This window comes from Streptopelia decaocto (genome assembly GCF_964273445.1).
Source record: "Streptopelia decaocto genome assembly, chromosome: 24".
In the NCBI taxonomy this organism is placed as follows: Eukaryota; Metazoa; Chordata; class Aves; order Columbiformes; family Columbidae; genus Streptopelia; species Streptopelia decaocto.
Window position 1 is genome coordinate 3,624,332 of NC_138679.1, and position 13,394 is coordinate 3,637,725.

At 46.5% G+C, this 13,394-nt stretch overlaps 1 protein-coding gene across 8 annotated transcripts in view; it reads right to left on the minus strand.

The window, feature by feature from the left end:
- Positions 1 to 13,394, minus strand: part of KDM4B (lysine demethylase 4B) — a 92,391-nt gene that overhangs the window by 53,250 nt on the left and 25,747 nt on the right. For 7 of the 8 annotated variants that reach the window (XM_082072288.1, XM_082072283.1, XM_082072285.1 and 4 more), the window contains exons 6-7: positions 7,559 to 7,608; positions 5,348 to 5,451 (exon numbers count right to left, since the gene is read on the minus strand). In XM_082072288.1, coding sequence (XP_081928414.1) covers positions 5,348 to 5,451; positions 7,559 to 7,608 — 154 coding nt within the window. Of the gene's footprint in view, positions 1 to 4,821; positions 5,092 to 5,347; positions 5,452 to 7,558; positions 7,609 to 13,394 lie in introns of those variants that run through there. The other variant, XM_082072289.1, reaches the window with a different exon arrangement.

Genomic DNA, 13,394 nt, shown 5'->3' on the forward strand with positions numbered 1-13,394 from the left:
TGCTGTGTTTCCCCACTTGTATTTATCAGTCTTACTGGCACCTGTTCACCCTAAAAATGACAGCCATTTGTCTACTGCAGTATAAACTCTACAGAATACAGCTGTAATCAGAGGCCAAGCAACTTGCGATGATTGTAGAAAATCCTCTTTTTCACAGAATCCCAGAAGGGACTGGGCTGGAAAAGCCCTCAGAGATCATCCAGTCCAAGCCTTGGTCCAACTCCAGCCCATTGACTAGATCATGGCACTAAGTGCCATGGCCAATCTCAGTTTCAAAACCTCCAGGGCCGCTGAGTCCAGCACCTCCCTGGGCAGCCATTCCAATGCCTGACCACTCTCTCTGCACAGAATTGCTTTCTCATCTCCAGCCTCAATTTCCCCTGGCAGAGTTGAAGCCCATGGCCCCTTGTCCTATTGCTGATGCCTGGGAGAAGAGCCCAATCCCCACCTGGTTAGAACTGCCCTTCAGGTAGTTCTGGAGAGTGCTGAGCTCAGCTCTAAGCCTCCTCTTCTCCAGACTAAACAAGCCCAGCTCCCTCAGCCTCTCCCCATAGGGCTTGTGTTCAAGTCCCTTCCCCAGTCTTGTTGCTCTTCTCTGGACCCGCTCCAGCACTTCAATCTCTTTCCTGAGCTGAGGGGCCCAGAACTGAACACAATACTCCAGGTGTGGCCTCCCCAATGCAGAGCACAGGGGAAGGATCACTGCCCTTGTCCTGCTGACCACGCTCTTTTGGATACAGGACAGGACACCATTGGCCTTCTTGGCCACCTGGGCACACTGTTGGCTCATGTTGAGCTTCCTGTCCATTAGTCCCCCAGGTCTCTTTCTGCCTGACTGCTCTGCAGCCACTCTGTGCACACCCTGTAACGGGGGAAAAAAGGACTTGAATTGGTAGAATGCAGCACAGATCATGAGGGCAGCAGAAATTTTTTAAATGAGAATTAAATTCTAGGATAACACAAGAAGCTCCTGCAGCGTTTCCAGATTGGAGGCGCTCCGGTCCGGCCTGCACCAGCACCACCAGCTCCCCCCATAAATCAGAGGCGAGCGGTAGATTGCCAACTTCAAAAGACGGAAAGATTATGTTTCTGTCAGGAAATCTACATCTTGGTGTCTTCATTTGGAGCCCACAGTGTATGTCCTCCATGGCACTGCTGTCAACATTATCCCTACAATAAATTAGGAAGCACTCAAGATGATGGATAGGCCATGCAGAAAAGTAATAACTATTGAGGGAGAGCCAGCGCAAACTGCCACTCACAGAGAAAGCCCGAAATTTACTGACTTCTGCAAGCTCTTGAGGAATAAATGGAGAAATCAATAGGAGATTACAGAAATACACATTTTTAATTATTAAAAAGCCCCAGTATTGATCTGTTTCTTTTTTTCCAGAGGTAAATACCATTATAGAGATTTATAAATGCGTGCCTATTGGCTCCATTGAATTCAGATGAAGGGATGCTATCTCTGTTGCTGAACCAAATGGCTCGTGTTCCCCGTTTCTGAATAACTGCGGTTCCCTTTCAAAAGTGGCTATTTCAGAACAGGAGCCGTTCAGATCTGGCTCAGGCTGAAGAGATCTCCTCCCCCTTTTTCCATTTAAAAACATCCTTCCAGTGAACACCATAAGGCATCTATCATACAAACCACCGCCCTCACTCCCTAAATCAGGATTAGGAATTGTATTGAAGCAACACGTTAATAATCCCCCTTCTTTTCAAAAGGAAAGTTTGGTTTTGGCAGTAATATTGTCCTCTATGTGTACACTGGTCTCTCCTGTTTTTCTACAAAAATAGGGAGATAAAAATCACATTCTCAGCATTAAGATTCCTACATATGCTCAGGAGGAAAGAGGCGCCATCAATCTGCAAAAAACCTTCGTGTCGCAAATCGAAAGATTCATAGGGGACGCCCAGCTAAGCACGTAAAGACTTTTACCAGGCAATAAATTAGAAACTCCCATATTTAAACCACTGTGTATGTCACCTCTGTCACCGCACAGCCCGGTAACGCTCACTTGGTAAGCTCGGGTGGAAAGTTTTCTTCTGCTCCCTTTTTAGAAACTCTTCCTTGGTTATTGATCAGAAATGACTCACTGTATAATTCCTCATCGGTGCCACTTCCCTCAGACAGATGGGAAAGTGAACACACAACAACGTGTTACTCTAGGAGAGATATTCCCACCTCCAACACTCAGTATCTGAAGCCCTGTGAGAATTCCCTCCGCCCCCAACCCCGGCCGACCCAGAACAAAACGGCAGAAATTAACCCCCATTCCTATTCTCCCCTGTTCTGCAGGACGATCGCGTGGCAAAATGCACTCAGAACAGCTACTGCACACCAACAGGGGCTTTCAATATCCTTACTTTTGGCTGCTGCTTTGGATAAGCAGCGCACACATTTCAGTCTCTGTGCAGGCAATTACTGCATCACTCACTGGTTAAAACAACTTCATAGGGAAAACCGCACAAGAAGCAGCAAGACACAGCATTCAACTCATACTGAAGCAGAAAGAAGCATAAGAAATCTTTGAACTTTACAGTTTGGGTCAACTAATAAAGATAAGGTAAGACATTTTTCAGGAGCTTGAGCTGGCTACAGATTTTGTTCTCTTTTCTGAATATGCTCAGGATACAGATCGTCTTTTATAATCTATCAAAAGTAATTTCTTGGAGGGGCATCTAATGAGTGGCTGACACTGGAAGCTGTGCTGCCATCAGAGACCTGGACAGGCTGGAGAGCTGGGCAGGGAAAAATGGAATGAAATAGAACAAGGGCAAGTGTAGAGTCTTGAAGCTGGGCAGGAACAGCCCCAGGTTCAGTGTAAGTTGGGGAATGACCTATTAGAGAGCAGTGTAGGGGAAAGGGACCTGGGGGTCCTGGGGACAGCAGGGTGACCATGAGCCAGCACTGGGCCCTTGTGGCCAGGAAGCCAATGGGACCTGGGGTGGGTTAGAAGGGGGTGGTCAGTAGGTCAGAGAGGTTCTCCTGCCCCTCTGCTCTGCCCTGGGGAGACCACACCTGGAATCTTGTGTCCAGTTGTGGCCCCTCAGTTCCAGCAGGACAGGGAACTGCTGGAGAGAGTCCAGCGCAGCCACCAAGATGCTGCAGGGAGTGGAGCATCTCCCGTGTGAGGAAAGGCTGAGGGAGCTGGGGCTCTGGAGCTGGACAAGAGGACACTGAGGGGGGACTCATTCCTGGGGATCAATATGGAAAGGGGGAGTGTCAGGAGGATGGAGCCAGGCTCTTCTGGGTGACAACCAGTGACAGGACAAGGGGCAATGGGTGCAAACTGGAACACAGGAGGTTTCGCTTAAATTTGAGAAGAAACTTGTTTGGGGTGAGGGTGGCAGAGCCTGGCCCAGGCTGCCCAGGGGGTTGTGGAGTCTCCTTCTCTGCAGACATTCCAACCCGCCTGGACACCTTCCTGTGTAACCTCATCTGGGTGTTCCTGCTCCATGGGGGGATTGCACTGGATGAGCTTTCCAGGGCCCTTCCAGCTCCTGACATTCTGGGATTCCGTATTAAACTTAAATGTCTCTCATGTTCTAATCCATGAAATTCGTAAAGTGAAAATCTTTATGGACAAATCCAGATCCCACAATTAGATATTTTCATTATTATTTTCAACCATGTGTAGCAGGCAGCTGGGTTTTCACACTTGGGAGTTAGGTTCCAGAGATGAAACTACAAGAAAAACGGTTTGCTGCTCTCTGTGAACAATTTAATATCAGCCACGGTGTGCAAACCAGGCCGAGTCTAACCCGCGATGTTGAACCGTAAGCACCACGATGCTTCGTCAAGTGTCCCCTGCGCTGACAGCAAACTCATCTGACAAGGCGGCTGATCACACCGCACGTTCCATTCATCACAGCCTTCCGCTAGGAAAAATGAAACAGCCTCTGGAGCAGCAAATTGAATGAATTCATAGCTTTGATGCTATAAGAGCCAAGATCTTTTTACTTCCATCGCAAAGAATCACCAGGCTCATCAAACAGGTGCTACATGGGGTCTCAGGTGGACTAACTCTAACAAAACCATGCTTAAAAAATATCAGAGCTCGAGAGTTCTTACGTAAAAAAAGCTGGCCATAATATGTACAGATGATGATGCGAAGGGATGGGGAAGGATGAAGTCACCAAGAATTCTCCGGCACTTCCCACTGAGCTGAGTGTCCCGGTCCCTCTACCTCAATCCCCTTCCCCACACCGGACGGCAGCAGCAGTTGTTCGACTGATTCTGCACAGATACTAAATCCGTGGTAAGCATGCTTGGCTGAGAAGATTTACTTCTTACTAGAAGACTTTAAGAATAAGCACATTAAAACGATCATACAAAATAAACAGGACTCCTCATTTCGAATAAGAGGGACTTAAGAGATTCGTGGATCCCTCCTGGCTTAGCACATAACAAACGCTTACACAACAGACACCAGCACGTCTCGCTCCAGGTTTTGCTTCAGACTGGATCCAGGGGAAACAAAACAATCTGTATTTAAGAATTCTCAATGAGTTATGCTGCCTGTTGATAAGCCACGGCATCTGTAGCACAGTTTGCTTGTCTCACAGAATCCCAGAATGTCAGGGGTTGGAAGGGACCTGGAAAGCTCATCCAGTGCAATCCCCCCATGGAGCAGGAACACCCAGATGAGGTTACACAGGAAGGTGTCCAGGCGGGTTCCCTGTCCTGCTGGAACTGAGGGGCCACAACTGGACACAATATTCCAGGTGTGGTCTCCCCAGGGCAGAGCAGAGGGGCAGGAGAACCTCTCTGACCTACTGACCACCCCCTTCTAACCCACCCCAGGTCCCATTGGCTTCCTGGCCACAAGGGCCCAGTGCTGGCTCATGGTCACCCTGCTGTCCCCAGGACCCCCAGGTCCCTTTCCCCTACGCTGCTCTCTAATAGGTCATTCTCCAACTTACACTGAACCTGGGTTTGTTCCTGCCCAGATTCAAGACTCTACACTTGCCCTTGTTCTATTTCATTCCATTTTTCCCTGCCCAGCTCTCCAGCCTGTCCAGGTCTCTGATGACAGCACAGCTTCCAGTGTCAGCCACTCCTCCCAGCATCTCTACCTGGAGAGGCTCCTGAAGTGACAAAGTTAGTTCTAGAGAAAGGTTTTGTGGAGAGAAGCACTTCAGACAGCGCTTTTCCAAACCACAAATCCTCATTTACAAGCAGCCACCTGCTTTAAACCGATAGGATACATTTAGCATAATAAAGCATTTAGAAATGAAGCAAATAGCTCCCCAGCGGCCTGCAATTAATCGTTGCCATAAAAGAGGGGTGAGCTCTGTGCACCCCACAATTCACCAGCGTCTCCAGCGCATCCCTCGCACGTACCCGGTCGAAAGGAATGCCGTACTTCTTCAGGATGGAGGGCGAAATGAGGGTCATCTTGTGGCGGAGAAAAGCATCGCAGCCCTGAGAGCTTCCCGGAAAAAACCCTGAAGGGACATTAAGAAGAGGAATGTCACTATAGGCACATTATATCCAGTCGTTATTTAAGCAGCGACAAGCCGACAAAATGAAAACCTGCCTCGATACTTTATATAGATCAAAACAAGGGGCATAAAACCGAGGATGGCAGTAATTAGCACATCCCTCACCGCTTAAAATACCACATAAATTTTGTGACAAAAACTTAGACGTTGAGGCACGTACGTCTGAATTCCATTCAAGTTGAGAGTTAGCATCTAAGTCTTCTATGTCTGAGAATAATTGTTCAAAACCTCAGAGAAACCCTGGCAAATTAAGAAATAGAACCTGTCTATCTCAGGTTTGGGCTAAAACCCTAAACACTGAGCCACTGCTTTTCTGAGCATGGACAAGGGAAGAGCCACGAGCATCCACCATCTACTCCCAACACTGCAAGGTCCTTTTTATACCTTCTTTGACAGGCACCTATATTATTCCTGGGAAAGAAATACAACTCCTAAGATTCCAGAGCGATCTGCTCTACATACCACCCACTAAAGAAAAAATAATAAGCACGCAGATGTTAATATTCAGTCAAAATAATGGAATAAACCCCATATCCATGAGAAGGCAGAGGAAGGAGGGACACACATCCACTGTGGTCACCAACAAGTCTGGTGGGGACGCTGTGATCTGACCCCGCAGCTCAATACCATCAATGGTTCAGTTCTACAAGATTCACGCTGAGCTCTTAAAACAAATCACGACTAATTAAAAATACTAAAATTGGGGGTAAAAACTAAATAAAGCCTGTGATGTCAGCACATCGCGCCCCGAAATCTCAGCTCAACCGACACAAAGTCATTTTGTTCAAGCGCAAGGGTTCCTCTCCAAGTGGGGGAGTCAATGGCAAATTATGTGTTTATAGGGATTTCAAAAGATCACCACTTAGGAAAATAAATAAGCCAGGCTCAGGAAACAAAACTAATTGATGAGACATAATGGAAGGGGTTGCAGAAAGTGGAAAGGATTACTGGATTCCAGGTTTCCTTATATTTTTGTACTAAAAGCATTTCAATTAAAATGATGACTGTCAGCTACCCAGTCTGCCGTCCCTCTCCGCAGTCCCTCTTTTAATGCACAGTTTAAGTGGCTCTCATTAAAGCTACTAATAAAGAAGCACATTTTAAGTGATTAGCACCAATAACATGGCAACACATTAACATTCTCTCCCAGGGCTCCACAGCTCTCCCAGTGAGCCCATTTACAGCTCAGCTATTCATTTGCCATATTAATTGCATGCTCGTTTCTCCACAGTAAACGTCGTCATCCTATAGAGCGCTGACGCACCAGACAGGATGCCCGAGTCCCAAAGCATCACTCATCCCAACTTCCAAAAGGTACCAAGCAACAGGAAACTACAATAAAGACAAGATCATCGATCATTTGCTTCTGGTTGATGTACTGTCAACCATCGATGTGTCTCAAAAATGGATAAGCAGTAAAAAATAAGGTACAAACAGCAAGAAACTTGGTATTACATATATCAGACTTTGGTGTGGTACCTGGGAAATGACCCAACTCAACTGTAGCTTTGAAATGCAACATTTCTGAGCAGCAATTTTCAATGTTATTTGTATGTAGGGATCATGGCTCTCAGTGCACAGAACACAACACTACTGTGCCCTCGGACATTTATACCATCTATTCTACATTGATCCTACACAACCAGTTGCTCAATTCAACATCCTCTACTTCCTTATTCACATACAAACCAGTTAATAGGACATCAGACTATCAGCAAGAAACGGCATGATCATGAATTTGTCGACTTTTTGGAAAACCAGTATCCGAATGTGTCTTTCTTTTGCATCAGAAGAGTCTTCCAGATTCTCCTGCCTGCTTCCAGCACCACATTTAAATCATTAAAATCCTCAGAGAAGATGCAACACGTAGATTTTGAGTTAATTATTCTTTTTTTAGCTGGGTGGCGCTTAGAACGTTTGCAAGTGAATGAAAATAGCAATAAAAAACAAACACAATGAATTTAAAAATCTATATATCCGCAGGCAGATCTCTCCTCTGAAGTTTCCACTGTGACCAGCTGGAAATGGGCAGAATTCCCATAGGACTCACCTTTCGCCAGGCGCTCCAGCCTCTTGCCGTGTTCTGGAGGGATCGCGTACCTGCGAGACAGGGAACATAACATATAAGAAAAACCACACTATAATATGAAAGAAAAATGCTAGAAACAAGTGCGGTAATGACTTTTAGCACACCATGCTTGCGATGAATATCTGGAAATACATTCCAAAGTTTCCAAGTCTGGAAGGTATCGGTAACACGTAATTATAACACATGGAAGAAAGCCAGTACTTTAATAAATGTCCTTAGACATGTTGTATGATGTGTATTATTTTCCTGCAATTTTTTTTAAACAGGACTTCACAAGACGACAAAGTGATGATGCAGAAAGTTAAAGGGGTAAAAAAAGAGAGCAAAAGAATTTCACAGAATCCCAGAATGTCAGGGGTTGAAGGGCCCTGGAAAGCTCATCCAGTGCAATCCCCCCATGGAGCAGGAACACCCAGATGAGGTGACACAGGAAGGTGTCCAGGCGGGTTGGAATGTCTGCAGAGAAGGAGACTCCACAACCCCCCTGGGCAGCCTGGGCCAGGCTCTGCCACCCTCACCCCCAACAAGTTTCTTCTCATATTCAAGTGGAACCTCCTGTGTTCCAGTTTGCACCCATTGCCCCTTGTCCTGTCACTGGTTGTCACCCAGAAGAGCCTGGCTCCATCCTCCTGACACTCCCCCTTTCCATCTTGATCCCCAGGAATGAGTCCCCCCTCAGTCTCCTCTTGTCCAGCTCCAGAGCCCCAGCTCCCTCAGCCTTTCCTCACACGGGAGATGCTCCACTCCCTGCAGCATCTTGGTGGCTGCGCTGGACTCTCTGCAGCAGTTCCCTGTCCTGCTGGAACTGAGGGGCCACAACTGGACACAAGATTCCAGGTGTGGTCTCCCCAGGGCAGAGCAGAGGGGCAGGAGAACCTCTCTGACCTACTGACCACCCCCTTCTAACCCACCCCAGGTCCCATTGGCTTCCTGGCCACAAGGGCCCAGTGCTGGCTCATGGTCACCCTGCTGTCCCCAGGACCCCCAGGTCCCTTTCCCCTACGCTGCTCTCTAATAGGTCATTCCCCAACTTACACTGAACCTGGGGCTGTTCCTGCCCAGATTCAAGACTCTACACTTGCCCTTGTTCTATTTCATTCCATTTTTCCCTGCCCAGCTCTCCACCCTGTCCAGGTGTCTCTACAGTGTAAGGAGAAATAAATCAAAGCCACATCTCGTGTTGCTTTTGTGCACAACCCAAATTCACCGGTTGTGGTCTGGCAGGTTAGAAAGGATAACAAAGGACAGAAATCAAACATAGGATGTTTCAAGATTTAGACATTAAGCCGATTTAAACTGATGGCACCTAATCTTGTAAAATAATAAATACAGCAAGGGGCTCCCAACATCCTCTGACCAAAGTTTGACAGTGCCTTAAATTGCATAATTATCAAACAATTCAATTTCATTTGTCCGGGACAAAGCTAGTAGCTTTAATTTTACAAAGACCATTCATCACTTACATAAATGTGATAAAACTAATCCCGATCCAAAGCTCCTTTGTGGGATTAATGTCCCTTAAAACAGGGAAATGAGACATTCCATTCCTTCTGGGAAAAACGCTGAAGGATTGGGAAAGAACTCATTTATGGCTACAAGGCTGCCGATGATTAATGTAATATCCCCAGTCTACAATGCAACCTTCACTTAATTAGTGCCTGTAATTGGGAGTTGTAAAGATAAGATTAATTGAATCTTGAGGATGTTAAAAGTTTAATACATCGGAACATGGTTATTGTGTTATCTGGAAGCGCAGACCGCAAAAGCCGAGCGGAGCTTTAGAGAACGGTCCAGGGAGAGACACACAGAAAGGACTTGCCTGGATAAAACAGCAAGAGAGGAGGAATTTCCAGCTTATAAAAAAGAACTATATGGAATAATACACAAAGCAGAACACCCTATAGCGGAACAGCCTCCTGGGAACGGCTGGCTCCAATTGTAGAAATCAACTGCTTTGTTTGGGCCAGGCTTTAGGAAGCAGAGCCTATACATCCTTATACATTCATTCTTAGGAATTCACAGAATTAACTGCAGAAGAGAATTAGAAGTAGGTCAAATTCTGCTGTAAGTTACACTCACTAATGTGACTGATTTACATAAAGACGGGCAATAAGGAGCTTGGGCTGCTATTTAAAACCAGTAAGAGAAACAGAAACTCCTGCAAGTATTGCCCAGATTGAGCCAGCTCAATCTAGCCATCAAATGATTGATTACAAGCTAGAATAACGACGGGGGCGACACAGGAAGATTAGAAATCACTGCAATCAAAGCAGAACTGTTATTGAGCACGGAAGCTGGTTTATGGCATAGAAAACCTCCAAGAAACTGGGCTTGCAAACCAAGCAAGAGACTGATGCCTCAAGTCTGTACTCCCAGGGTCGGCCTTGCAGCGGTTGACCAAGACAAAAGGCCAAGCTGAACCCAAAAACCTGCTGCTCAGCACTTCGCGGGACTACAGCATGAATAACATCTTGTTGCTTTGCCAGGAAACACAAGATTTACAGAACGGAGCTAAAAAACAAGCTCAAGATAAAAACCACTAGAGCTCTATGTCTCAAATGTCATCTTACCCTGCAGTCAACTATCTGAAAGTAATATACCGATCCTTTTAAATTACCGTCTTCTACGAAAACAAGAGCAGGCCCCCGAAATGGCTGAAGCATCACTTCTACAAACACGGAACTCACTGTTCTAGCTGAAAGCTTTTCAAACTTGTTTCGCGAAACCTCATTCCAGGATTTCTCGTCTCTATTCCTGTGTAATTTTCTGAGTTCTCGAGCATCCTGCAAAACTGATTCTGATCGTAATGACCAGACACCAGGGTCACGGCTCCACAAGGTTCTTACCCCACAGCTACTGATATGGTAGATAATCATTTCCCTTCGGTGGTAGTTTGCTGTTGTTAACACGAGTTTAACTGGACAGTCCCCTTTATATCCTTAACACAAAAGAAAGATCATTCCTATTTGCCATAAAGGATGTCATTAATAGTGTAATTTTCTTGGTGTTTTGTTTATTCCCTTGGAATGATTTGATGGATGTGGATAATTATCAGACTATAAAAGCCAGCAAATGTGCTATTTTCTATCGCTCTAAATCATCAAACAAATAAAGTGTGAAACAGCATTTTTGAATACAATTTTCCCCTCTAATGGCTTAGAATTATTATCAGGAACAATGAAAATAAATAAGCAAATGTCTTGCGAGTTAAGAATTAAATGAGTGTGTCAGTATAAAAGAGCAGACAGACATCCCGAGATACAAGGACCAGTTTAGGAGCCATTACAAGACGACATAACACGGAATTCACTTCGGCAGCGACCGTTTCAGCATCAGATGCTCTTCAGTTTAGCGCCAGGTTAATGGTTGGACTTGATGATCTCAAGGGTCTTTTCCAGCCAAAACGATCCTATGGTTCTATCCTGTCCTGTAGTTCAACCTCCCCACAAAGCTCTTGTTGTCACACGTACCTTGTGTTTTTGACAATTCCACCACATGCCTCCCCACATCAGGCTCTCCTTGCATCAACACAGCAATTAAGCAGTGATTAAATTACTAAACTTCATGCACCCAGCTCGCTATTGGAGCTCAGGCACCGTGGGCAGGAGGAGGTTCAACCACAAAGCTTCAAAATGTCACTTCAGCCCCATTCCCGGGAGAAGGTAAAGAAGCCAATTTCACAGTGTCTGCACAAGGTCCGGCCAAACGGGCCCCACGCACTTCAACACGCTATAATTACCGAAATAAGGAACAGAAACGAAAGAGAACAGCACGTTTCAAATGCCCGAGACCATGTGTGGAGCTGGGGGTTACTGATCTGTCTTCGAGGCAGATTTAGTTGTGCCAAGAATACTGACCCTTTGACGACTCAAATGCCAACCCGCTCTCCATCATGACAGGCGGAATAAAAAGCTATTATTTCAATCTCTGTAAGGCAAAGTGTGTCCAGAAACACATCATCTGAACCCTGACCTTCACCATCTTTAGCCCCCGTGACGGCAGCAAAGCCTCCAAAGAAACCCCCACGTCTCTTGAGAATATCACCCAACAGAACCACTAAGAAGCTCCACTACACACAGGGCAGCCCGTGATTTGCAAAGTTCATATTCTGCTCCTAAGGCCTAATTTTTCTACGAGGTAAAACACTTATAATGCTACATCTCAAAGTAAAGCTCAGAGCAACAAGCGCCATTTTTCCCACTATTTTTAAGCTGTTTTGCAGCCTGTATGGTAAAAAAAGTACATTTCAACAAGAAGAATGAATTGCTCCATCGTCGATAGCGCCGTCATCTTCCTCCCTTTCGTGGTCAGCTCTCTTTTCCTCACCTTTATTTTCCTCCATGTTTAACAGCCCTTCATTCCTCCCTTGTTAGAAGACAGAAATCATCTCCCTTTCTGCTCTTCTTCATCAGTATCGGAGGTTACCCCGCAGTCAATTTGCTGTATCCAGCTCCCCCTCTCAAGATCACGGTTTGGAAAGGAAAATCTCGGGCCTCCCTCATCTGTCCCCTTCTGTGTTGGCTCCTTTACAACCAAAATGCAAATACACGCTCTGAAGATAAGATTGCAGACAGATCAGAGCTCTTTGTTCCTAGGAAAGAACCTTTATTGAGTGTCTGCAGTTTTATCTTTAATGGATCATTTTACAGGACAATAGATTACAGAATTCAGTATCTTTAAGCATCAGCGTCAATGATTTCAAATAACGACATTTTTTATTGAAATACACATAGGGAGAGAGATAAACAGAGAGGCTGGGGAGTAGCTGCTCAAAAAGCCGTAATAAGGAGTAAATAGGTAATGACAGAACAAGATTAGAGCCACCCAAACACACCACATCAACCCGGCTGCTAAAGCTTGGAGGAAAAGGAGCTGTGCAGAGAGCTGCTCACATCCCAGAGTGTTGAAGGGCCCTGGAAAGCTCATCCAGTGCAATCCCCCCATGGAGCAGGAACACCCAGATGAGGTGACACAGGAAGGTGTCCAGGCGGGTTGGAATGTCTGCAGAGAAGGAGACTCCACAACCCCCCTGGGCAGCCTGGGCCAGGCTCTGCCACCCTCACCCCCAACAAGTTTCTTCTCATATTTAAGTGGAACCTCCTGTGTTCCAGTTTGCACCCATTGCCCCTTGTCCTGTCACTGGTTGTCACCCAGAAGAGCCTGGCTCCATCCTCCTGACACTCCCCCTTTCCATATTGATCCCCAGCAATGAGTCCCCCCTCAGTCTCCTCTTGTCCAGCTCCAGAGCCCCAGCTCCCTCAGCCTTTCCTCACACGGGAGATGCTCCACTCCCTTCAGCATCTTGGTGGCTGCGCTGGACTCTCTGCAGCAGTTCCCTGTCCTGCTGGAACTGAGGGGCCACAACTGGACACAAGATTCCAGGTGTGGTCTCCCCAGGGCAGAGCAGAGGGGCAGGAGAACCTCTCTGACCTACTGACCACCCCCTTCTAACCCACCCCAGGTCCCATTGGCTTCCTGGCCACAAGGGCCCAGTGCTGGCTCATGCTCATCCTGATCTGGTGGCCTATAATAGGTGCCCACAATAGTATCACCCTTGCCAGCCTGCCCCTTCACTTTCACCCACAGACTCTCAACTCGCTCCTCATCCATGCCTGCAGAATACTCAATGCATTGTAGTTGCTCTCTCACGTAAAGAGCAACTCCACCACCACGCCTGGCTGGCCTGTCCTTCCTGAAAAGGACACAGCCATCCATGACCACATTCCAGCCATGTGTGCTGTCCCACCATGTCTCCGTAACTGCCACCAGATCATCATCTCCTGCCCTAACACAGGTT